The 23826-nt window shown below is 52.8% G+C and overlaps 13 protein-coding genes across 13 annotated transcripts; 10 read left to right on the plus strand and 3 right to left on the minus strand.

The window, feature by feature from the left end:
• Window positions 1-1149: 1149 nt before the first annotated feature.
• CLUP02_04584 (uncharacterized protein) lies at window positions 1150-1933 on the plus strand (the record flags this gene model as incomplete). The annotated part of the gene is made up of 2 exons (XM_049283595.1): window positions 1150-1632; window positions 1697-1933. The coding sequence occupies 2 exons, from the start codon at window positions 1150-1152 to the stop codon at window positions 1931-1933; spliced, it is 720 nt and encodes a 239-aa protein (XP_049140738.1).
• A 279-nt stretch (window positions 1934-2212) lies between these two features.
• Window positions 2213-2591, minus strand: CLUP02_04585 (uncharacterized protein; the record flags this gene model as incomplete). Its single annotated transcript, XM_049283596.1, has 3 exons — window positions 2213-2317; window positions 2378-2479; window positions 2544-2591. 3 exons carry the CDS (start codon window positions 2589-2591, stop codon window positions 2213-2215), a joined length of 255 nt encoding a protein of 84 aa, XP_049140739.1.
• A 377-nt stretch (window positions 2592-2968) lies between these two features.
• On the plus strand, window positions 2969-4724 carry CLUP02_04586 (exopolygalacturonase; the record flags this gene model as incomplete). Its single annotated transcript, XM_049283597.1, has 7 exons — window positions 2969-3484; window positions 3538-3618; window positions 3667-3729; window positions 3797-3893; window positions 3986-4335; window positions 4398-4499; window positions 4575-4724. 7 exons carry the CDS (start codon window positions 2969-2971, stop codon window positions 4722-4724), a joined length of 1359 nt encoding a protein of 452 aa, XP_049140740.1.
• Window positions 4725-4897: 173 nt separating this feature from the next.
• On the minus strand, window positions 4898-6163 carry CLUP02_04587 (uncharacterized protein; the record flags this gene model as incomplete). The annotated part of the gene is made up of 2 exons (XM_049283598.1): window positions 4898-5561; window positions 5646-6163. The coding sequence occupies 2 exons, from the start codon at window positions 6161-6163 to the stop codon at window positions 4898-4900; spliced, it is 1182 nt and encodes a 393-aa protein (XP_049140741.1).
• A 172-nt stretch (window positions 6164-6335) lies between these two features.
• CLUP02_04588 (peptidase) lies at window positions 6336-8730 on the plus strand (the record flags this gene model as incomplete). The annotated part of the gene is made up of 11 exons (XM_049283599.1): window positions 6336-6365; window positions 6491-6576; window positions 6649-6721; window positions 6875-7013; window positions 7086-7220; window positions 7287-7399; window positions 7485-7593; window positions 7705-8125; window positions 8202-8352; window positions 8419-8463; window positions 8548-8730. The coding sequence occupies 11 exons, from the start codon at window positions 6336-6338 to the stop codon at window positions 8728-8730; spliced, it is 1485 nt and encodes a 494-aa protein (XP_049140742.1).
• A 142-nt stretch (window positions 8731-8872) lies between these two features.
• Window positions 8873-9349, minus strand: CLUP02_04589 (uncharacterized protein; the record flags this gene model as incomplete). Its single annotated transcript, XM_049283600.1, has 2 exons — window positions 8873-8888; window positions 8952-9349. The coding sequence occupies 2 exons, from the start codon at window positions 9347-9349 to the stop codon at window positions 8873-8875; spliced, it is 414 nt and encodes a 137-aa protein (XP_049140743.1).
• A 982-nt stretch (window positions 9350-10331) lies between these two features.
• On the plus strand, window positions 10332-11465 carry CLUP02_04590 (uncharacterized protein; the record flags this gene model as incomplete). Its single annotated transcript, XM_049283601.1, has 2 exons — window positions 10332-10620; window positions 10708-11465. The coding sequence occupies 2 exons, from the start codon at window positions 10332-10334 to the stop codon at window positions 11463-11465; spliced, it is 1047 nt and encodes a 348-aa protein (XP_049140744.1).
• Window positions 11466-12800: 1335 nt separating this feature from the next.
• CLUP02_04591 (thiamine pyrophosphate enzyme) lies at window positions 12801-14961 on the plus strand (the record flags this gene model as incomplete). The annotated part of the gene is made up of 2 exons (XM_049283602.1): window positions 12801-13250; window positions 13312-14961. The coding sequence occupies 2 exons, from the start codon at window positions 12801-12803 to the stop codon at window positions 14959-14961; spliced, it is 2100 nt and encodes a 699-aa protein (XP_049140745.1).
• Window positions 14962-16066: 1105 nt separating this feature from the next.
• On the plus strand, window positions 16067-16683 carry CLUP02_04592 (uncharacterized protein; the record flags this gene model as incomplete). Its single annotated transcript, XM_049283603.1, has 2 exons — window positions 16067-16274; window positions 16358-16683. 2 exons carry the CDS (start codon window positions 16067-16069, stop codon window positions 16681-16683), a joined length of 534 nt encoding a protein of 177 aa, XP_049140746.1.
• Window positions 16684-17145: 462 nt separating this feature from the next.
• CLUP02_04593 (uncharacterized protein) lies at window positions 17146-17938 on the plus strand (the record flags this gene model as incomplete). Its single annotated transcript, XM_049283604.1, has 2 exons — window positions 17146-17282; window positions 17785-17938. Coding segments are annotated over 2 exons (291 nt in total), but the record flags the coding sequence as incomplete, so codon positions are not given.
• A 695-nt stretch (window positions 17939-18633) lies between these two features.
• Window positions 18634-19674, plus strand: CLUP02_04594 (cyclin; the record flags this gene model as incomplete). The annotated part of the gene is made up of 1 exon (XM_049283605.1): window positions 18634-19674. One exon carries the CDS (start codon window positions 18634-18636, stop codon window positions 19672-19674), a length of 1041 nt encoding a protein of 346 aa, XP_049140748.1.
• A 1006-nt stretch (window positions 19675-20680) lies between these two features.
• CLUP02_04595 (uncharacterized protein) lies at window positions 20681-21654 on the plus strand (the record flags this gene model as incomplete). Its single annotated transcript, XM_049283606.1, has 3 exons — window positions 20681-20980; window positions 21060-21495; window positions 21551-21654. The coding sequence occupies 3 exons, from the start codon at window positions 20681-20683 to the stop codon at window positions 21652-21654; spliced, it is 840 nt and encodes a 279-aa protein (XP_049140749.1).
• Window positions 21655-22681: 1027 nt separating this feature from the next.
• Window positions 22682-23674, plus strand: CLUP02_04596 (2OG-Fe(II)oxygenase family Oxidoreductase; the record flags this gene model as incomplete). Its single annotated transcript, XM_049283607.1, has 1 exon — window positions 22682-23674. The coding sequence occupies one exon, from the start codon at window positions 22682-22684 to the stop codon at window positions 23672-23674; it is 993 nt and encodes a 330-aa protein (XP_049140750.1).
• Window positions 23675-23826: the final 152 nt, after the last annotated feature.

Genomic DNA, 23826 nt, shown 5'->3' on the forward strand with positions numbered 1-23826 from the left:
AGATTTAAAATGACGCCTTGAGTTCGCGGGTGCAAAGGATAGATCGAGCACGATCAAGGACGTGACGACACCTGGAAATAGTAGCGATGAGGTCCGGCATCGTGTCACCCGTTGAGGTAGCAATTAACTTCGTCGGGATTTGTTCTGATAACTGCCGTGTCCTTCCGGTCTTATCTTTGTGAGATTGATGACGAACTCTCATCCAGGTTGGCCGATGCAATGACCGCGTTAGTGTCTGCATAGGTTGATGTTAGTCAAGGTTGGTTGGGGGCCAAATTCGCACACGCGAAGTAGGTCCGGCAACTAAGATGCCGCCGTTGTTGATATACACCGTGTCTCACTGGAACTAAGCACATGAGCACTCCAGTCAAGGGTCTCACTCACACAGATCCAACTCGACGGGCCGGCCCCCGTGTGGGTGTGTATACGATGTCTGACTGTGCGGTACTTGCTAATGGCTGTCCGCAACTCAATGACATTGGTTCGGTTGATCAAAACTCCTGCACCTTGGCCCGACCAATTCAGCTTATTGGTGGATCTGGCCTCTCATCCCCATTTATCGCAAGTGTTGATGGGCAGAATCATGTGCGCGTTTTGCATGTTCATGGCACCACGCTGTCGGTCCTCACTGGCCAGCCTCAATGCCTTGCAGCCTGCCTGCAGGTCTTTGGATGTGTCAGGCGCAGCCGTACTATATCAACAAGTCTGGGCAGAGAGGTGTCAAAACAAGGTTAGTCGCGTCTTGAGTGTCTTATCCGATGTGTCTGGGGGGGCGTGGTGTTGCCTGTGGCGCTGCAGCTCGTTCGTAGGAATTGCGTCTATGCCTAGTCTTGGCCTTGCGATGAAAGTATGCGGTGGATGCTACTTGGCACCCGTGAGAAGTTGTAAGATGGTAAGCAACTTTCTCTGCGAACCACAGCCTGCTTCTAGATTCCTGGATAAGAATGACACGTCTTGCACTTTCTTTCCTTTTCCTTTCGTACTGTGGCTTCTTCGGTCTTTTGACACTCACTCATGTGGTTCATTGTTTACCACGCTATCTAAGTTACTTGACGGTACCATTTTGTCTTAGCCAGTGAGGCCTTCTCTTCTTGGCTGGATATAACGAATAAGACGCTTACCAACTAACCTGATGAGATCCTGTCAGCAATGCATACCTCTCCCACTCCGATTTCGCTGCAACCCCGCGAAACCCCTCTTCCCGTCGCTGCCCGACAGGAAGAGACAGGCTTTCATGTCATAACTCAGACGATCTATCGACCAAGTTCAACTTTCGTCACATACGTTACACTAGGGAGCGGGCCACCGACATCATACTCCGATGGCAACCCGGCCGACCCGCCCCCAGCCGCTGCTCCGACCACGGACCCACCACCTCCGGACCGATCAAGCGGATCCCTATCAAGCGCACAGATAGGAGGAATCCTGGGTGGCATCGTGGCCTTCGTCGCCATTGTTCTCATCGCTTGGTTCTGCATTTCTCAGAACAAGAGAAGACCAGGACCGCCACCGGACTGGGACTCCTTGTATTATGATTCTTCCTCCGAAAGCGGGGTGACCGGGTCCCGTGGGCCGAGGACACCAAGAATACCTCCGCGGGTCTACCCGACCCGGGGCCGACCAATGCAATACGTTCCAATGCCACAACCACAACCACCCGAACCTTTCCACATTAATCGTTACGACGCATGGAAAGTCAAGACCAATGGACCAGCTCGCCGTCAGCAACCCCCGCCGCCTCAGCACTATCGGACACGGGTTTTTTGAGAAGTTAACTCTGATAAAAGTCTGGTCTCGGACGCGGCCTATCGTCAATATTGCCATGTTGCGGATTCTGAAACATTCCCTTTGTTCTTCCAATATACACACAGCCACGGAGGAGGCTATTGGACGTCTATGGCGCGAGCGGAAGTGCTTCACGAGGACAACATGATGTAGTCAGGTCTTGAGGACAAAAGCAGGACAGCAGGGATATGATCAAGGACGGCCGGTTGGCTTTGATACATGCAACATTTGATACCCTCCCCCCCTCTCCCACTAGCAGCTGATCACGGTTTTGTGACTTCTTTAATGGGTCATTTGATTTCGAATCCCCTTAATAAGTCAAGCTTGGCTACCTTCCCATGGTCGAGTTCAGTTTGAAGAGCATTCCCTTATACCTTCTCGACGATGAAGCAGCACAACGATCCTGATCGTGAAAATCTCGAGGTTATCATTGTTTGGATGTGCCTCGGAAGCCAGTGACAAAGATTTCAACGAGAGTCAAATTCACCATGATCACTATGATCTGTCGCTTGGGGTCTCGAATCGCGCTGCCCTACATCGATGTTCCACCAACAGCCTGAATGGCTCCATTCTTCTGCGAGGGCCTCTGGACTCCATTGCCTAATCTGCGGGTAGATGCCTTGAGACCAAGCTCCCGTTCCCAGTTTTCTTGAAGATGAGGGTCTTGAGAGCCCAGTGCTTCAGCAAATATCTGCTACCTGTGTGATCTCATATTATGTCAACGCCAAGACCGGAAATGCGAAGCAAATTGCACCCACCGGCTCGCTAATTGCCTCGCCAAGTTGTCTCTGATAATTTCTCCGCATCCCTCTTTACCCCGCGCTCACAAATGGGTACAGTATGCGGAGAAGCGCAAGAAGGATTCAGCCGCAAGGGGTTCGTCAGGTTGAAGGGAACGCTCTTTTGGGAAGAATCAACGTGTTTTCTCGCACCCCAGTCCGCGAAATCTTCTACCGACCGGCCGAGGGACCTTACATGAACCCCACAAATCTTCCACGTATTGTTGCATTCAATCTGGGGATCATGATGATATGATCCGCCGCCGGTGACATTTCATTAAACTTAAGCTCTTAGGATTTTGGGTATTTGAGTACGAATGGCTCAGGGACTAGGACTCAAGTAGTGGCGCTTTCACGTCCCTAACACCACTCTGTCATTCCCGTGTGCGTGCAAGTTTGTCAAGATGCGGACCACCTCTTTGGCTCTATGGGCCGTCGCCCCTGGCCTGATGTCGATTGTTTCCGCCCAAGATGAGCTTCCCAAGCGCCCTAAGATCGAGCCCGCTCCGTTCAACACCGGAAAGGCCATGCCATTTTCGCCTCCCAGAGACAAAGACCGCTATTGCTACGTTAAGCCGAGCTGCACCGAGGGCAAAGACGACGCGCCGAAGATCTTCAAAGCCTTCAAGGAATGCAACGACGGCGGCACGGTGGTGTTCGACAAGACCTACCTCATTAGCTCGCCGTTGGATCTCACCTTCTTGAAGCACATTGACGTAGTAATTACCGGCGACATCCAGTTCAATGATGACCCTCTCTACTGGGCCGACAACAGTTTCAAGTTCGCTTTCCAGAATCAGTCAGTCTTTTGGAAGTTTGGCGGCGAGGATATCAACATCTATGGTGATCTTGGGAACGATAAGTCTGTCATTGATGGTCGCGGTCAGGCATACTGGGAGGCCATTCAGACCAACAGTAGTGTAAGAACGCCAGGTCATGCTACTTTTCGAGTGTGCTAAACAGGACATTATAGCTCTTGAGGCCCATGTTGTTCTCTTTCGACGGAGCGAAGGGGGCGACAATGTCACACCTTCGGATGCGCAACCCTCCCAACGTGAGTTGTGACCACCACATCCAGATTGTTACAGGCTAACGAGACCAGTGGTTCAACCTGATTGCGAACAGCACCGATGTCATTATCAGTGATATGGATCTTAAAGCCCAGGTAGGTCGCTCCACTGATTTACCCCCATCTCAGGGCGGCGCAAATGCTGACACAATAATTGGGACAGAGTCAAAATGGTGTCAAGATCGCCAACTCGGATGGTTGGGATACTTATCGGTCCGATCGCATTGTGATTCAGAACTCAGTGATTATCAACACAGACGGTGAGTTTGGCCACGGATGATCTGGTTGCTTGCAGCCTAATTATCGAAACTCTCGTCAAGGTTTCGTGAACTAATCTCGATGGCTTATGCAGACTGTGTGTCATTCAAACCAAACAGCACCAATGTTGTCGTCCAGAACCTGGATTGCACTGGCTCACACGGCATGAGCGTTGGCTCCCTGGGCCAGTACAAGGGCGAGACCGACATCGTCGAGAACCTCTACATCTACAACACAACCATGGCCAACGCCAGCGATGCCGCTCGGATCAAGGTCTGGCCAGGTATTGAGACTGCTTTCCAGACACTTCTGAACGGTGGCGGTGGTCTCGGGCGTGTCAGAAACGTCACGTATGACCTCTTCAAGAATACCAACAATGATCGGGCTATTACGATCACGCAATGTTACGGCCAAAAGAACCAAACACTCTGCGAAGAGTTCCCGGTAGGTCCCTTCGTTCTCTCTGAGCTCTTTGTACAATTGAGTGCTGATAATGGTGATTCTAGGCCAACCTTACAATTTCTGACATCACTCTGAAGAACATCTACGGCACGGTTTCAACCAAGCTAGACCCGCAAGCCGGAAGCCTTGTTTGTAGTGCCGCAGACGTAAGCTTCCCATCCATCGCTATGAAAGAGCATTGATTCTCCGGACACATCACTGACATTAGTTTTACGATATAGCGTTGCAGCAACATCCGCGCCGAGAACGTTACAGTCACGGTGCCAAGCGGGAAGCCACCTGTGTACGAATGCAAAAACCTGGACAAGAACTTGCTCCAGATCAACTGCACGTCCGGAACAGATGGAGATCGTGATACCACCAATGGATAGATGAAGTAGACTCTATTCAGAATTACTACAGCTGCGGGTTGAGCTTGTGACAACCCCTCACATTCTTGACCACAACTTATCCAAGTCGTATTTCATCGATCAGATCATTCAAAATCAACAACGCTCTATCTTCTAGAAAGTATGGTGTAACACCAAGTTGATGTCAGCAAATCTCACCAAGTATAGTTAGCGGCATCGTAATCTCTGTCCCCAGCCTGAGTCTCATCGCCATGCCAGCGGCCATCAAAGCCCTCGTAACTCATGCCGTCCTCGCCGCGGTCCTCGCCACCATCTAAGCGATTGCCATAGCCTGGGTTGATGTCGAACTCTTCTTCCGCGTCCACTCCAGCGCGATTCCACCAGTGAGTTTCATCCAACTCTGTCTCAATCTTAGCGATACTTGCCTGTACTCTGTGAGCCACATCCTCCTTCAGAAAATACAGCCATGATTCCATCTCGGCGAAAATCTCTTTGTGAATCATGCCGGAGACGTCGATCGGTCTCATTCCGTCACCCAAGCTCAACTTTGCTTTGGTTTCAAACTCATCCCTTACATGACGGTACCAATCTATCATATGTCGGGGAGCGCCGCCGCGGGGAAATGGCTCGGCAATATGCTCACCTTGGAGGATTCGACTTCCGAAATCAGTCTCGGCCTGACAATCGTTGCAAATGGTCTGCTCCATTGGCTGCTCGCTGTAGGTTTTGGTCTTCAGATTCGGGACGTAAGAATCGCGACAAAGGATCGAGAACATAAAGGCTTCCTTGCATTCGGAGCATTGGAGCAACCTTCTGCACACTGGGCAGTCCTTTGGCTGATCGCTTTTTGCCCGCGATCTGAACCACGATTTGAGGCATTCTTCCCCAATCATATGGCCACAAGCAAGGATGACGGGCAATTCCCATCAAACTTTCCATGACGTACTTTCGTCTGCGCAATCCTCATGACAGATGGAACAGGGAACGCAACATTTGATGCTCGGGTCATGAAGTGATCTGGCATAGACGTCGCGAATATCTGGCCAGTAAGACGATGTGACAGTTTCCAGCTTTCTTGGGCGACAGCTGTTTCGGTAGTACATATGGCAACCGGTCGCAGATTCCCATGGGCTTTGTATAAACGTTGGCGACTGAACGTAGCTGCACCTACGTCTCTTAACACTTTCATCGTCAGTTCCATCTTCAGATCGTGAGGAGCGTTTGGTACATGTTGAATTTGTCGTCAGAGCTGGCGTCTCTCCAGATTCGCTTGCCCGTGATCCACTTCCAGAAGCAGACCGGTCAGCAATGTAAGCGGTACCAGAACTAGTCTCTTGAATTTGCTTAATCTCAGGGGGATTGGGGACCTCTTCTTCGAGTGAGCTTATGTCCTCCAAATTTCCGGACACATCCCTCATCCAGCAAAGAATGTCAGCCGGGTCGTGAGTAGGCGAGGCCATTGTCGACAAGTGATGTGATAAGTAAGGCACGTGAGCTATATAAATGAGATGCTGAAGAAGAGATCCGATCTTCCAGAGTAGAGATGTATAAAAGTCGTAGTAGTCAAAAATGTATTCTTGTAAGGAAGATACGCGCTAGAGTTGTATGCCAGGGGCTGAAATCGTATTGGCGATGTCGTCGATGGTCAGGCTGTTGATGACTGTAGGTGATGCAGACACTCGGTTGCAACGGATTGTTAAATAGTGTGTCTGAAGCCAGAGAGTCATCGATACAATGATTCTAATGTCGTTTACAGCGAAAGAAGCCTCTGAACAATCATGTTGTAGTCTATCAATGATGCCAATGGCTTGAATATTACCAAAATAGCTGATGAAAGCACCGTTTGTCAACGAACTTGGAAGTCGAATGGAGTGTAACAAAGCCTTGATTCTTAAGAGGTACAGAAACAAGTAATACAAGGTTATGTGCCTGAACGGGGCCGCAGCAGTGTGTCAAAACAATGGGGAACAAAGAAGTTCAAAAGACTGGAGATCACAATCGCAGAGCGCTGGAAACAAGTCAACCAAAATTGAGCATTACATCGCTGAAGATAACTTTGCAACTTTCTCAGCTCACCTCTAACAATTGCTATCAACTGGCGGAAATCTCATTGTTGTTGTGCCTGTCTACTCTATGATTCGACCTAAGCCTCACCAACACATGTGCTGCAGAATGGTCAGTGCTGGCAAGTCCTCGACACCAACCTTTTCGGAACGAGTGTCAAGTTGGCATTCTACTACAACTTTCAGGATGCTGCCTGGGAGATTCCCAACCGAAACGTCTACAACCCCAAGGAGCAGCCCCTTGGATGTAAGTCATTTCCATAACTTGGCGTCCCCCTGTCCTGCAACACGATCATGACATACTAAAATTGCGAATCAGTTGGACTCACCAGTCTAGAGGATGACAAGTGGCTCGTTCAGCAAAATGAACGGGGCCACAAGGTAAGCTTTGAGTTTGTAGCCAACGGTAGCAAGGCAGTCGGCATTCCCAGCGCCAACTCTGGATCCGTTGCAGGTGCCATTGACTACTTCTCGTCCTAGGGCTTGACAGTTGACAGCCGTCTTAAGCCTGAGATCTCAGCTCCTGGTAAGCTATCGTCGTCCCGACATCTAGCTGTTCAAACATTTCGTATTTTACCTAATCCCCATATCAGATGGTTCCTTTCTTCCCACGTATCCGACATCCGAGGGTGGGTAGGCTGTTCTCTATATAACCAGCATGGCCACTCCATATGTACCTAAGTTGCTGATTGGAGACTAGCTCAACTCGTTCTAACAGAACTTCAACATTGCCGGAGTTGCCGCTCTCTACTTCTCAGCGAACGGAGGCCGCTCCAAAATTTCCAGCAACGCCGGCGACTCGGCCCACCACCTCATCGCCTCCAGCGGTAAGCCCGTCGCTCATCATGATGGAAGCGGCTCTCTAGCGTAAGTCTCTCTATCTTGGCGTTTCTAGATTCACCGAATTTGACGGGTTATTACCCCTATTCCAATGCCAGATGCCGGTATAGTCGACGCCTTTAAGTTCATAACCTACAAGACATCCATCACCCCCGCCGTCATCAATTTGAACGACACAGACCACTTCCAGGGCACACACGAGATCAAGATTGATAACAGAGGAAACGAGACAGTGGAGTACAACATTGTTCACGAAGCCGGCTCCACCATCTCCACTGAGCCCGCTTCCGATCCCGTGGTCGCGTTCCCTCCGATCCCGTACTCCTCGAACAAGGGCGAGGTGGCCATGGTCAAGTTCTCGGCGACTGCACTTGATGTAGCTCCTGTTACGACTGAAGTTATGACGGTGACTTTCATCGAACCTGCCGGTATTGATGCGAAGCTTTTCTCGATCTATGGCGGATACATCAATATTATCGGCTCTCACGACGAGTCTCTACGGGTGACATACGCTGGTCTGTAGATGATGCCAGCTCAATGACAGCTCCAAAGGTAACTGAATCTCCATAGGTATTAAAGGCAGCGTCTAAGATAGCAAAATTTGGGCCGACGAATGGATTAACCCCTTCATTCAAACCCCTGACTTTGTGCTAATCCAAGAGAATGATACCTTCAAGATGACTATCGAAGACACCTTTACCATTGACTTTGACATCCTCTGGCCTAGCCGTGAGTTCAGCTTCGATGTATGTACTCCCCGTCTCCCGAATCAAAACCAAGTACTTCATCTGGAAATAGCTAACCCTTTCAAGCTCGTCGAACCCTCTTGGGAGCCCATAGACTGGCCATACCCCTTTGTTCTGGGCTAGACCAAATACTTCGGCTCCCTTCAGCATTACAACCTCATCTTGGACGCCTACTTTGATGCCCCCGTTTAACAGTACCCGCGTCTGCCCTCGAGTACCTGGTGGCCGAGCGGCAACTTCTCGCACGGCGGTGCGATCGAGAGCGGCGAGTACAAGATCCTGTCGAGGGCGCTCCGGACGTATGGTGATTACCACAATATTAGCGACTGGCAGATCAGGGTATCGCCCAGGATCATCGTCGACAAGGATAAGGCTTGAGGCTCGCACATATAAGCGCGCCAGATGAATCAAAGGGTAAACCAGTCTGTAATTAAAGCAGAATATGAAGACCGAGTCAAGTCGAAGTCAAGTACAAGCCATCAAAGATGACTCGGTTTGGCCTAAGTTACACTACTGGTCATCAAGTTGCTTGGGATCTGCGTTACATTCGACACCAACCTCCGTCATGGGAAGGACTGGTCCAAGACTAATACATCCACCTCCAAATGGCGAAACTCCCAAGCACAACCCCACAACCCAAATGCGTCAACGCTTTCCCCCCATCTCCTCGTCCTCCCTTACCACCCATCGTCCTAACAATCCACCAATCCATGATTCCAACAAGCGAAGTAACGGCCAATAACGCAGTCACCGCGTCTTCATTGCCGCTTCCCTCCTGATACGTCTCGAGCCCGAGAAACAGCAACCCTGTAGCTAGATCACGCGCTGATTTAGCATAGCTAAAAGCCTCGGCTTCTGCGGAGAGGGGTCTGGCGATGCCGAAGGCGTCGTAGATTGCCAGGGGCCGGACGAAGCCTAGAAGGCCTATGAAAGTGAGGCCTGTGCCGAGTACGTAGCTCGGGTAAGGAGAGAAGGGGGAGGTTATGTTCATAGACATTCTGCTCAGGTTTTGCGTGTCTTTTATTAAGGTCGCTGGTGCCCAATTTTAGTAATTCGTTTTTAATTGAAGTTGACCTTTAGCATGCAGAAAAGGGTATTAATCATGAATGGGGAGTTTCCTCTCCGACTGCGACCTCAGAGGGAGGGGCAGTTTAAGTATCTCAAACAGCGTTCATCTGAACATGCAAACCGGGTCGTGCGGAGCTCTAGGTTGGAGCTCAGTGTGAAGGACTCGAGCTCCAAGCATCATGCGGCAGTCCGATGCGAGCGGGGTGGTATTGAAGCAGGCCCCCGAACACTCGAGGCCAGTCTTTCCCGGCTGTTATGGCCATAATGTGACAGAACATTCTTTATAGACTGACTTACTTGTAGCGTACTATATCTTCAGGGTTTCAATGCTCAGGAACGACCGCATTAAGAATCCCAAGAGTGCTACATCGAAGTTAGTGTAACCCTTGACTGATTGCTGTCGTCCGATGGTTTTACCTTCTCATCGCATACCACGAAGCTGTGAACCAAATGACGACCCCAATCAAAAGTTCGTCGATGGTCAGCGACCAGTGTACGAAAGCTGCAAGGACGCATCACCGCAATTCGCCCCAACCTCCCCCAGACCATGCACCGAAGACAGACCCACTTCCGGGCCCGGTCCCGGGCGACTTCGGGAACCCCACCAGGGACCAAAGTACTTAGGCTTATTTTTTAGCGCAGACCAAGCAGGAAGGAGCTAAGGAAATCCCATCGGCCCCTGTCTAGCATCCCGATCCTTCGCATCAACACGATCAGCCGTCACACAAGTTTTCTTCGCGATGGCCTCTTTCCTCCATCATCCACACTTGCACTCGCTGCCGTCGCCAGCACCAAGGGAGCGCTCGCCTCTCGTCCACTCGCTCAACGCCTGGTACACGTGAGTGACTACCGGCTTTCACACTCAACCTCCACGATCGCGATCACGATAACTTCTCGCCGCCACCGCAGCCATGGCCCTTCCCGACACCCTCCTCGCGTTCCTCATGACGCTCCTCTCAACAGCGCACGCCTTGAACGTCACCGTTCCCTCCGAGATCAAAGCTGGCGTCGAGACGGAAATCGAAATCGGTTTCGACTACTGGAAACAGCCGTTCGTCTACGAGACCCTCCCCGGTCCAGTCTTTGAAGAGATCGTGGCGGTATGCCGCAATCCAGTAGACGAAGACGTCGGCTGCGGCCATGACATGCTGTACGAGCACTACCAGCTATTCCTGTACACCGAGGAATGGATGTACACCTGTAAGAGGGCCTTTCTTCCTACCTCAGTATCCTTGCGCCTTGCGCAGTACCGATAAAGTGCATCACTGACAAGGTGTCGCCTGGCAGGCTACCTAAGCGACTTCATCCCAATGGGCACGACCAAACCCAAAATCACAATCCCCAAAGACCTCGGCCCCTCCGAGTCCTACAAGATAACAGCCATGGCCTTCAACGGCTCCGAAATCCAAACAAACTACTACGGCGTCGAATCCTCCCCAGACTTCACCCTCACAAACACAGACATCAAAGACTGGACGGCATGGGAATCCTACGGCGGCTGGCTGAAACCGTGGTACTCCCTCCCCTGCTCCTCGTACGGCTGCTTCCGCACCTGCGGCCTCAAATTCGCAGACGAGCACGGCAACAAGAAGCAAGGCACGGGCGCGGGACTCTTCAACTGCCTCAACGAGTGCCCCGGTATCCTCGCGGACTGGAACGACCCCGACTCGCAGTGGTCGTGGTATAAAGCGTTCGACGGGCACGAATGGTCGGGCGAATCGACGGCCGTGACGACGAGCACGCCGAGCGCGGTGCCTAGTACTACGGGGTACGGGTATCAGACGATGGATAAGCAGGAGACGACGTTGTACGGCACGCCGACGGCGCCGACGGTGTATTCGTGGGAGAGTCTCTTGACGGCGAGGCCGACTGCGACGAGACAGGCTTCGGCGGGGAGGAGGATGGCGAAACCGCCGGTGGCAGTGCCGAAGAAGACGAGCTATGCGGGCCTCATGGCGACGATGATCTTGACGTGCCTTGTTGCTTTTGGCATTGGTTCTGTGCTTGGATGGATCTGGCCGGATGCATTGAGGCAAGATGGATGAATGTGGTTGTACATAGGACGTGCAGAGCAACGTGACTTAGTCATGGGATGACACTTGAAGATGAAAATAACACTAAATAGTATTGCCAGCTACAAGATGAATTAGCTACAACATCAATTGAGCTATGCCTCGTACCCGCCTTTCCATTGCTTTAGATTCGGGCTTCTCTGCATCGAAGCTCAAAGGCCGAGCGGATCCTCTTAGCTAATAGTAAAAGCCACCAGACAACACCGCCTGCACCCCGCACAAGCTCGACGCATCAGCTGGGTGCTGCAGGGAACGCCCGGACGCGCGCACTGCTGCGGGGAACTCCTGTGCCATGAGACGGGGACTTGAGAATCGGGATTCTTAGCCCATGGTTTACCTCAAAACGTCTTGTTTAGGGCTGGGTCGCGGTAATCCTCGGCCCAGAGCGGTGTTCGACACATAAGTCCCCAAGTAGGCAAGTTAGGACATTTGGCTTTGAGATCCCATCTTGATAAGAGATGTGCCTACATACCGTATCATTCAGCTCACCTCACGAACGGCTTCACTCAGGGATGAAGCTTGCATGCTGCCATGTCATCTCAACGGCTGTCTCCTCTTATCAACCTCTCGCTCCTCCTCCTCAACCCTTGTACATGTCCCTCCACGGCGCCTTGTGCTCCCTTCTCTCGGGACTAAACACGATGAGGGTGAGCGGCTATGGAGCTGTGTCGCCTACCCTGTAGTGAGCCGACAACAAGCGCCCTATGAAACCGGGCCCTGGGCCGATTGCGGGGTTAGCCCAAGGGGGCCGCAAGGGCGTGATGCTCCCTTTTCTGGGGAACAAGCTTGGGCCGGCGGTCGGTCTGTGGAACGATCCCAGTTCCGGGCGTATAAACTCGTCTTTGTCGCCCGTCACGGGAGGCCCTGTCCCGACTGACTTCAGTCAAACTACCCCCATCAGGCTTCACCTCAGAGGACGAAGCCTATACAAAGTCTCCAGAATTGTGCAACTTCTCCGCCGCGGCGCGTCATCGGTCAAACCCCGTATCCCATACACCGGTGATCGGTCGAGTCGTTCATCCCCAGCTTGCTTGAAGTGTGCCACACAAGCTCGACGACTCCCAGGTACTAGACTGTTCAGTACTGACGCAGTTGCCAAGCGAGACTCTTCCCCTCCCTCCGAGTTGTTTGATAACACTGTGAAATAGTCAATCACACACACACACACACACACACACACACACACACACACACATCCACCTCACTTGTTGATACCTACCCCGCCCCCCTCCAATACACACTGCTGGCTGGCTAGTTGGCCCGTTATTGCCGTTCTTCACCATGCCTTTCAGACAATTGCCGGTGCCAATGGCACGTTGCTTGCTCAGCTTCGGCCCTGCAGGTGGGCGTCCAGGGAAATTAGTCCGCTTCAACCAGACATTGGCGCCCAGCATAGCCGTTGTCGGCGGCCCTGCTCGTCAACTTGCCGGTTTCTCATCCGCTGCCCCACTGCATCGAAGTGGGGGATCAACATCACCATCATCCTCCCATGCGGGTGCTGGTATAAAGCCTACCAGCTCTCGGCCTCTCGTCGAGGATGAGTTCAAGGCCACCATCCAACAGGCCAGGAACCTTTCTTCGAAATCAACCGAGATGTATACCGCGTCTTTCGCCTTCTTTGAGGCGCTATGGGATGCCGGCGTCACCCACTGCTTCGTGAACCTGGGTTCTGACCACCCCAGTATTATCGAAGCCATGGTCAAGGGTCAGAGGGAGCGAAAGGGGAACTTCCCCAGAATCATCACATGTCCCAATGAAGTAATGAAACTCCGTCTCTTCCGCGTGCGTCCACTTGGGCATGTGCTAATGAGGTGTCTAGATGGTCGCCATGTCCATGGCCGACGGCTACGCTCGCCTGACAGGAAAGCCGCAATGTGTTATTGTCCACGTCGACGTAGGAACGCAAGGTCTCGGCGCTGCTGTTCACAACTCGTCATGCGGCCGCGCGCCCGTTTTGGTGTTTGCCGGTCTGTCTCCCTTCACTATCGAAGGCGAGATGAGAGGCAGCAGAACAGAGTACATCCACTGGATTCAGGATGTCCCTGATCAAAAGCAAATCGTTTCGCAATACTGCCGGTACTCTGGCGAGCTCAAGACAGCAACCAATGTCAAGCAGATGGTCAATCGCGCCCTTCAGTTCTCCAAGTCAGACCCTCAAGGGCCCGTATATCTTTGCGGTGCTAGAGAGGTGATGGAGGCTGAGGTCGAACCGTACAGCATTCGTCAAGAGGACTGGGACCCCGTTGAGCTCGGAGGTCTTCCCAAGAATGCCGTCAACAAGATTGCCGAGGCATTGGCCGGTGCAAAAGAGCCTCTTATCGTCACTGGATTTGGCGGCAGAGACCACCAGTTCCCTGGCGCTCTCGTTGAACTCGCAAACACCGTCAAGGGCCTGCGCGTTGTTGACACGGGTGGTAGCGACATGTGCTTCCCCGCAGACCACCCTGGCTGGTTGGGACTTCGATTTGGTATTGAGGACGCGGTAAACACTGCCGATGTCATTGTCGTTCTCGACTGCGACGTCCCGTGGATCAACACTCTGTGCCACCCCAAGAAGGACGCCAAGATTTTCCATATTGATGTTGACCCGCTCAAGCAGCAAATGCCCGTCTTCTACATCGCCGCCCAGTCGAGATACCGAGCGAGCAGCCTGGTGTCAATTGAACAGATTACTGCACACTTAAAGGGGCAGTATGCTGCTCAACTTGAGTCTGCGGAAGCCAAGGAGCGCGAGGCAAAGGTCAAGGAGTCTCACAAGCAACTTCTTGCCAAGATCGAGGAAAAGGCGCAGCCCAAGGCGGATGGCGAGTTCGGCACTGGCCACCTTACCCGGTCACTGAAGAAGCTGTGTCCAGAGGACACCATCTGGGCCATTGAGGCTGTGACAAACACAATTTTCGTCCACGACAATCTTCAGCCCACACTGCCCGGATCTTGGATCAACTGCGGTGGCGGTGGCCTTGGATGGTCTGGCGGTGGCGCTCTCGGTATCAAGCTGGCAACCGACTTTGAGAACGGTGGCAACAACAAGGGCAAGTTTGTTGTGCAAATTGTTGGCGACGGCACATTCCTCTTCTCTGTGCCAGGTAGCGTATACTGGATCGCCAAGCGATACAATATCCCTATTCTGACGATTATTCTGAATAACAAGGGTAAGTGGTTAACGAATCCTTCTGGCGAGTTTGAAACGAAAGCTGATGTGACGATAGGATGGAACGCCCCCAGGCGGTCACTTCTTTTGGTGCACCCTGATGGTGAAGGTTCCAGGGCGACCAACGAAGAGATCAACATCTCATTCGACCCGGCACCCGATTATGCCGGCATCGCCAAGGCGGCCGCGGGTGGAGACTTGTTTGCTGCTCGTGTAGACAACGCGGCGGATCTTGATGGTGTGCTGAAGAAGGCTATTGAGACGGTGCAAGGCGGTCAGCCCGCTGTTTTGGATATCAAAGTGGCCCTGGGTTCATAGATATAGCGTTGACGAAGTAAAACGGAACGGTGAAGGTAGAAGACCGGTATAAGCGAATGGCATGAGGTATCTTCACCAGGCTGATAGAGCATGACCTGGTAGATTTAACGCTTGTTTTCGCAGACGTAGATGGATCGTCGCGGGGCTCACCCGGCAGAATAGAGAGTGACCGGACATTTGAAGTTTGATTGGGATACGATAGCGCTCGGAACTTCGTCGGGCGAGCATGGGTGACCCTTGGGTGTAAGTAAAACTCTAGAGATGCTGCAAGAAATCCATCGACGACCGCGACTTGTCATCTAGCTTCGTGATGGGATCATGTTCGCTGGGTAGCTTCCGACATTAGTAGCCACACAGACGGAGGGTCCTGTTGAGATGGTATTGTTGAATATGAGAGCTGTTCGTTATCATCGCTGCAATAGGCTGCGGGCAACGGTGAATGAGGCCAAAGGAGCCCAAGTAGCAGCGAGACCTAGGCCTAGACTTCCCCTAACCCAGCGGGTAGATCTCCCCGAGAAGCCGGCCAGAATCATGGCTAGTCTGCGTGGTGTGTGATGTACGCGACGAGCCTAACTGGCCATGGATGATAATCAGGGGATGGATGGGTGGGTTTTGCGGCACAAGCCTGGGGGTAGGTAAATATTCGATGCCATGTTAGTCGACTGAGTCGGGAGAAGGAAGTGGTGTGGTGTGTAGCCGAGATTTCGATGTGTTTGCCACCGATGGGTCGTTTGGACAGGGACACATTGGATGTTCGTATCATTATCGTCAGTTTGCCGTCACATCGAATCTGCAGCGGCGTGGGAAGATGCAGCAAAAAAATCAATGGCAATTCAAGACACATTATTGAAAAGCTCCACCAGCCAGCCAGTCAAGCTCGGTGTGGATAGAAAGCCTAGAAGATCTGGAAGAGCGTTCCGTCAGCTTTCGAGAGCCTGTAGTGATGCCTGCCTCAATTATCCGGGGGCTCGTGCATCAAATCTGGTCATTTGACAAGCAAAAAAGGGACCCCTAAAACTCCACTTTGAGCCACCATCGGCGCCTGCCTCCAAAATAAAACGGGGGGGGGGGGGTGAGGGGTGGGGGCACAGCACCGGCCAGGCCAATGTCTGTGCTGCTCTTAGCTCTGTCGAACCCCTGCTCAAATTCATCACCACACCACATGGATGGAAGGTGCCCGCTGAGGGGATTTGGAGGAAGCACACACTCCAGGTTTGCGACAAGACTCAGAACGAGGAAGGGACCACTGCAGGGCAAGGCAGGAAAGGGCGAGCGGATGCCACCTGCAAGACAACACCATACAGGTGCCTTATGCGTGTCTCCAACCTATCAAATTCCGCAATGTAAGGTAGCCGCAGGCAATGTGCTTGGGTGAATGAAATTCCGTTGATATCAGGGCAACCCATCTGCTATCGGGCCTTAACGGGGGCACCTAATCGCATCTTAGTCATGTCCCGTCGCCAGGGAGCCCCTCACTTATTACACGAGAATTTGAACCGTCACCGCGGGAGCCGAGATATCTCTGCAGCCGTTCTGCCCGATGCGAGGCGATGTAAACCCAAATTCGAGGGCGCGGCTGCCGTCTTGTTCGTGTGTGTAAGAGTGTGCGAGCAAAATGTGTCAATTCCAAGTCAGCAGGCGTTGTTTCTGTGGTCCTTCTTGAGATCCATGTACGTACATACCTGCCTTGAGGTACCATACCTACCATACCAACCTACCTAGGTACCTACCGGGACATACCTTACGTAGAGGAGCTGGAGGGAAGGTGTAAGCATCACTTCAAAATAGGAAGGAAAACAGAAAACTCGAGGAAGGCACCAAGGATGGCAAGAACAAGGATGGGGACGAGGCAATACGGGCAAGCGGGCACCAAGGAAGGGACTGCCTCTACGGAGTATGTACCGGTATGTACTTTCACACAGTTCCATCCTCGGCCTGTGGAACCTGCGTGCCTGCCTCTCCACCTCCACCTCCACGTCCGCCTTCCCAAAATCCCGGCCTCCTTCCGAACAATGAAATTTCTCCAAAATTTCAACCGCTCATTAAAATGTCCCGGACTCCCATCCCGACCCGGCGCACTCGACAACATTACATGCAGATGCAGACGCAGACCACGATCGACACATAACCGGGGACGTCCACGACGACCTAGGATCAGCAAATTCATCAATACACATTCGATAGGTGCCCATCTGGCTAAGGCAGCGCACTAGCCCTTCCGTTATCATCCCATTCTTCTTACTATTTGGCCATCCTCTTCGCCACCTCGGCTCACCTCCTGTCGTGGTTCCTGCATATCTCCTCTCTCGCCCCATCAACAAGTCAGCCAGCCACCACCAGCTTGGAGTACTTGTCAACTCATCAGGTGGTCATCCACTGATACCGCAATTTTTTGCCCGCCAAACTACTACAACATTTCTTCCGTCGGTCTATTCAGCCCGTCTGTCCCCCGCTATCTGCTCGAGTACACAAACTGCACGGCTTGTTGAAGCGCGTTCCCAGTCAGGTCGCCTCCGCAGAGAATAATACGACTTTCCATCCCCTGTGCGGCACTACCTACGCTTCCCTGCTTGTACACTTTGCACCGGCGACGTCCGCTGCATCGCACCAGCTCCAAATCCCATCAGGCAAACGCCACCCATAGTCTGCTGTTCTGCGGCCTGCCCAGCCTTTTGCTTTTCTTGCAGGTGGCACCCAATTTGTTCTCAGCTCATCGCTTCGCCTGCAGTTCCAAGCCGTCCTCTTCCCCGGCCTTCATCGTTGTTTGGTCTGCCACCTACCTGCAGTTGCAGTGTGTTTGGCCATTAATACAGCACTTTGTAGCGTCCTCGACTTCAGACGATCGCCGATCCCTCCACCGCAACGGGGATGCCGTGTCTTTTGGGCTCTCTTCGCCTACCGCATGCCTGCAGTTCCCCGCACTAGCTTCGAGATCAGCAAAAAGATTGTGCTCTGTCACAAGCACCTTTACCAGTAATTCAACCTTGTCGGTCCAGACCACCACCACGAACCACCGATACCACCCGATATTGCTCCGAGCGAGACATTGCCAACCGAACCACTTGCTTTGCTCTTAACCCCCAAACGAGACGTGCAGCCGCACCGCATTAATGTTGACCGACCTTTTCGAGCCCCTCTTGACCACCAAGAGACACCCTTGGTGAAATATCGCCTTGCGCCGATCACCAGCTTGCCCCTCTGCTCGCCCTTTCATATTTCGCGGCCGAACGACGATAATTCCATCCTACTAGTCGAACCACGATTCCACGCCAAGTTCCTTCTTTTGTTCCAAGGACCAAGTCTGTTAGCTTGTCTTAGAACGGCTCGAAACTGCGCCATTCGGGCCAGACCATTTGGGGGCCACCTGCGAAAGAGCCTCCCCGCGACATATTCCGACCCCCGCAAGCCGAATCTGGCCGAGGGAACTGCAACTGTGCAAAGATAGTAGTTTGGGCCATGAAAGTTGTGTGAAATAGCTCAACGGTACACACATCACACGGCTCCCGTCGGGGCTTTTGCTTATGATTATTTGTTTTCTCGAAGCCTTAGAAGCTCGCTGTTGCCCACGCCGAACACACCGAGACACTACTCTCGTACCCTAACCCGACGTCATTGTCGCCTTATAACCATCCCCGGTGTGTCCCCCAGGACCAACACCAAAGCACCGCAGGGATGACTCCGAAGCCTGGTGAGGAGGGCCTGCCTCTGGAGCAGACAGACTCGAACGCGAGCGCCGTCCCCGACCTTCCGCCGCCGCCGAACCCTTCGTCCGATCCGCGACTGAGCGTTGCCGACTGCGATAGCCCCCCGAATGTCCCCGAAAACACCGATGTCTTCAAGTTATCGCCTAGGGCGGCGATGAAGCTCTTGAGTGGTGGAATCGAGGCTCTCGTGAAGATAACAGGCGATATTCCTCCAACACCACCTCCTACAAGCCCGACACTACCCAATATGCGAGGAATGGCGGCAGAGAAGGAGCTCATTCGCACAAGCTCACAAAAGAACCTGGCTCGCATGCGCAAGGAGGCTGAGGCTGCAGCCGCAGCTTCAGCGTCTTCGCCTCGTCGACCACCGATGATGTCCCAGATGAGCGGCTCGAGTAGCTCGACACCACAATTAATAGACGGTGTCCATCTGCGCCAGACACAATCGCCGACACCACCACCGCCACCGAAAGCACCCGAACCACATATAATAATTGGGGAGAACTCGCAGCCGATTAATCTTCAGCATAGTGCAATCACGCGCAAGTTCTACTCTAAGAAACCGCCGCCCATTGGTATCGACGAATATCTAGCGCGAATCCACCAATGGTGCCCGATGAGCACTGCTGTGTACCTTGCTACTAGCCTGTATATCCACCGCTTAGCTGTTGACGAACGAGCGATTCCTGTGACGCGGCGAAATGCGCATCGATTGGTTCTAGCGGGACTTCGAGTGGCAATGAAGGCGTTGGAAGACCTCAGCTACCCGCACAGCAAGATTGCCAAAGTTGGAGGCGTTAGCGACGTCGAGTTGGCGCGCTTGGAGATTAGTTTTTGCTTCCTGGCGAACTTTGAGCTGGTGGTCAGAGAAGATACGCTGAAGAAGCACTGGGAGGTTCTGAAGCAGGAGCAGCCATTGAGGCTCATACATCCCAGTATACCGAATTTGTCGTTGAACAGGAAGCCTAGAGAGTCGGCGCACTCCGGACAGGAAAACCAATGGAAATGAGGAGGGCATAATGAGAAGACCTGAGGGCAATGGGATAGGTCACTGTGTTTGCAGCATGGTTGTGGCATTTGAAGGAGCAAGAGCGCATCATCACATTGCATTGCAACGGTGTACTTCTGGGTATGTTACGTCTGATACCGATTCGCTTCATGGTACAAAGTACACTCTTAATGGAGCGGGGCTATCTCCTTGGTGTTGAATATAACTTTTGAGGCTCCTTTTGCTTGAGTTGAAGACGACGATGGTGGTGGGTGCTGGTGTAATCTTTAACAATCCCTTGGCAATCGACTTTGTTGACAAGTTTACTGTTCTCTGAATGCGAATGCCGCCACGCGACAATATGAACATTGACTTTCGTCTCAACTGCTGTTTCTTCCTGGATAGAGGTAGGGATCTAAGATGCGATGACATGTGCCTCAACCCAATTACCTACCTTACCTACCTACAAGGGATCGCGTGCGAAAAGTGGCTCATCGATAAATGGCGATCAAATTAAAGCTTATCGATAGGTTACTTGGGTACCTGTATCAAGGTATCGCGTCGCGTTACGCTTGGCAGGAACACTCACTGGAGAAAGTCTGCAAGTTGGATGGGGTGTGCCTGCCCAGAGTCGCATGTTGCCTGTGGAAAAGGAACGGAACCACTCAGACCCGCTTCTAACGGGTACCGTGCGCATGGCGGAGGCAGCTGCAGCCAGCTTGGTTCCCTACCTTCCCTTACCTTGAAGCTCAGAGCTCCGCCGCCTCGCCCGTGCCCCCCCCCAATCTGGAACCTGGACAGACTTTCTCTTCCCAACTCCCGCTTGTCGTTGATTCAATCTCAATTCAATCTAGACATTGACGCCCGCCACGTTCTTTTACGCCTGTCTTTACGCGCCCGATCTGTTCCAAACGTCTACGCGATCAATTGACCGATTGCTGACGCGACAAACCGTGCTGCCCGACGCAGTCTGATCGAATCACTCTCTCAAGTAAAACCAGGCACACTCGCGACCGAACCAGTTACAATGGCCGAAGAATTCAACAACGACGTCGAGATTGTTGAGGACGCCCCTGCCAATCCTGGCGCCGACGTCGAGATGGCCGAGGAGGGCGATGCCAACGCTGAGGAACTCCCCTTTGCCGAGGGCGGCGAGAGCGACCCCGTCGAGCCGCGCACCACTTTCGTCAGCTACCTGTCCAGCCCCGTCGTCACCCTCTTGGTCGGGCAGGGCGAGTCGGAAGCAATTGTTACAGCTCATCAGGCGCTTCTGGTGCAAAGCCCCTTCTTCAAGGAGGCCTGCGCCCAGTTCAGCGACGATGGTAGCGTAAGTGGTCCTCCCACGTTGCGGCATTCACCCGGCGCATTCTGCATTTCCCCGACGTTACTGACTCAATGCGCAACAGCCGCGCCAAGTTGAGCTCGTTGGTGAAGACATCGACGCGGTCGGATGCTTCCTCGAGTTCCTCTACACAGGAGAGTACTTCCCCCGCAAGGTTGCCGGTTCGCGCACACTGGAGCAAGACCCATCGAGTCCCGATGTCGATGTAGACGGCACGCAGCTGCTGAAGCACGCGCGCGTTTACACCCTGGCTGAGAAGTTCGGTGTCCCAAGTCTCCGCTCGCTCGCCAGCTCCAAGATCCACTGCGTCAACTCGACGGCCAAGGGCGAGATCGCCTACGCCCGCTACGTCTACGCCTACACTGGCAAGGACGACACCACCATCCGCGCTCCCGTCGCACAATTCTGGGCCATGCGCTCGCATACCCTCCGCTCCGAGGCCGAGGACGAGTTCCGCTCTCTGTGCTTGGAGTACCCCCAGTTCGGATACGACGTGCTTAGTATGTGGTGGCGCTCGAATACGGTGAAAATAATGACTATGCTAACTACCAGTAGCCCGTGTCCTCGACGACAAGCTCAAGAGGGAGAAGAACGACAAGCTGCACCCATCATCATCTCAAGGAAGCGCTCGCAAGCGTGCGCGACACAGCCAGATCTAGAGCGACAGGGAGCGAATTTAACGGTGCATGTCTTGCGTGGCGTTTGCTACCATGTTTTAGGGATCTTTTTGCCATGGAGCTTTTGGCATTTCCTGGAACCATTCGCCATACCCCCTGATTCTCGTACAACGCTGGGGCGGAGTAGATGCGATTGTGCAAAAAGGCGAATAGGAAGTTGTTTGATTCCTTTGCAGACTGCTATGCCGGGTCTTGCTGTACGCGTATTGTCCTGGTATATAGGAAGCCGTGGATACCACTGTGGGAAATATTTTGAAGACCAACTTGCTGCCTATGGGTCTGGGAGCATTGCATGTATGTATACTACGGTATGGAGCTACAAAGCAATGCCTTTCGTCCGGACCGTGTGTCTGCTGTCACCATGTTTGACGTTTGATGAAGGACGAGTTTGGTGCTGCGCAGGGGCTAAAGGGGCCATTGTGACACACGCCTCGTACCTCTCCGCCTTCCCTCGTTCTTTTTTTTTTTTTTTTTTTTTTTTTTTTTTAAATTCCACTTGACAGTATGGACGCAGTGGATTATGTGATGAACATTGCCCTCTCTTACTTGTCGCTTGTTTGCTATAAAAATCCTGATACGAAGGTGGTCAAGCGTTTGATATACGATTTTGTAGAAGGCATCAACCTTCACCGTTGTCTCACCGAAAGCCGTGCCCCAAGTGGTTTCGGCGGGGCTCGGTGAGGCACAGCTACCCCAAAAATGCGGGGTACGGGATGCGGTCCGGGTGAAGAAAGAGTTTCTCCGCCCAGTCGGAGGACGACGCTCCATTTGATCTATCTGAGGCAGCATTCGGAACCTCGGATTGGGGACAGATTCGAAGTAGATGAACCGGATCGGCGCTCACGAGTAGCCAGGTAGATAGGTGTAGGACCCTGGACAGGGTCTGAGATGCCGTCTTAAATGAAGATGCCACCCCCCAGACTCCCCGTCTTCTGTCCCTCCATGACGTCTCTTCATCGTCGCCATTGTTACTTAATCGTGTAGAAGCGCTTCGAATGGGTGATACAGCATGAGTGCAATCACCAAGATTCTCGGCCTATCGGCCTACACGGCTCTCGTAGCAATCTCCCTCCCGTACATCCAACAACACAATATCCCCTCCCGTCTCCAAACATCACTGAACAGGATCCTCTCCCCACCGACAGATGATGCCTTTTCTGAACCCGAGGTCTTGACATCAGAGACCTACGCCTGCCAATCCCAAAACTACACCACGCAAATCGTCTCCCTCGATCCCTTGGTAATCTACATCCACAACTTCCTCTCCGAAGCAGACATCGCATCCCTCCTGGAAGCAGGCGAACCGGCCTTCAAACCCTCCTACGTCGTCAAGAATGGCAGAACGCAAGGAACGCCAGATAGAACCTCCTGGTCTGCTGGTCTCCCTGCCGACGATGTCGCCGTGCAATGCGTGCTCGCTAGGGCGGAAGGGTTCCTGGGCACGATGATGGCGCCCGGGCGGGACGAGATTGGACCGCCCCAGTTGGTGCGGTATACAAAGGGCCAGAGATTCAACGTCCACCACGACTGGTACGATGATTTCCAACCTGATGTTAGGACAGGACGGAGAAGGAAGTGGAACCGGGTGGCGAGCTTCTTCGCGATCTTGGAGGACGAGTGTACGGGTGGCGAGACGTGGTTTCCCAAGATTGAGACTGTTACGCCGCAGCATCGGAGGGTGGATGATGAAGGGACTATGTGGAGGAAGCACAATGATGGTGGCATCGCGTTCAAACCTGTGAGGGGGAATGCAGTATTTTGGGTGAATTTGCATGAGAATGGGACGGGGGATGGGAGGGTCGTGCATGCTGGGTTGCCTGTTGGGGATGGGCTGAAGACTGCGATGAATATTTGGCCGAGGACGTATCTTGGGCCTGAAGCTTGGCGGGAGGGAGAGGGGCCGAAGCATGAAGGTGAGAGTGTGCTGGGGGCTGAGACGGTGAAGGTCGAAGAGAAGGAGGAGGAGCTTATTGTTGATGATGCTGAAGCTGATCCCATCTGAGGTAGGCGAGGAAGTCAGCCTTGGGTAGGTAGGTAGATCTCGTGGAGAGCATATTCAAATATCTGAAGCCGCCCGCATCCCGTTTTCCCTTTCGGTATTGAACAGTTGGAAATGATTCAGTACAACTTGAGCATAGTAGGTCCTTGACTTAC

Source organism: Colletotrichum lupini, chromosome 2 (genome assembly GCF_023278565.1).
Source record: "Colletotrichum lupini chromosome 2, complete sequence".
NCBI classification, from domain to species: domain Eukaryota; kingdom Fungi; phylum Ascomycota; class Sordariomycetes; order Glomerellales; family Glomerellaceae; genus Colletotrichum; species Colletotrichum lupini.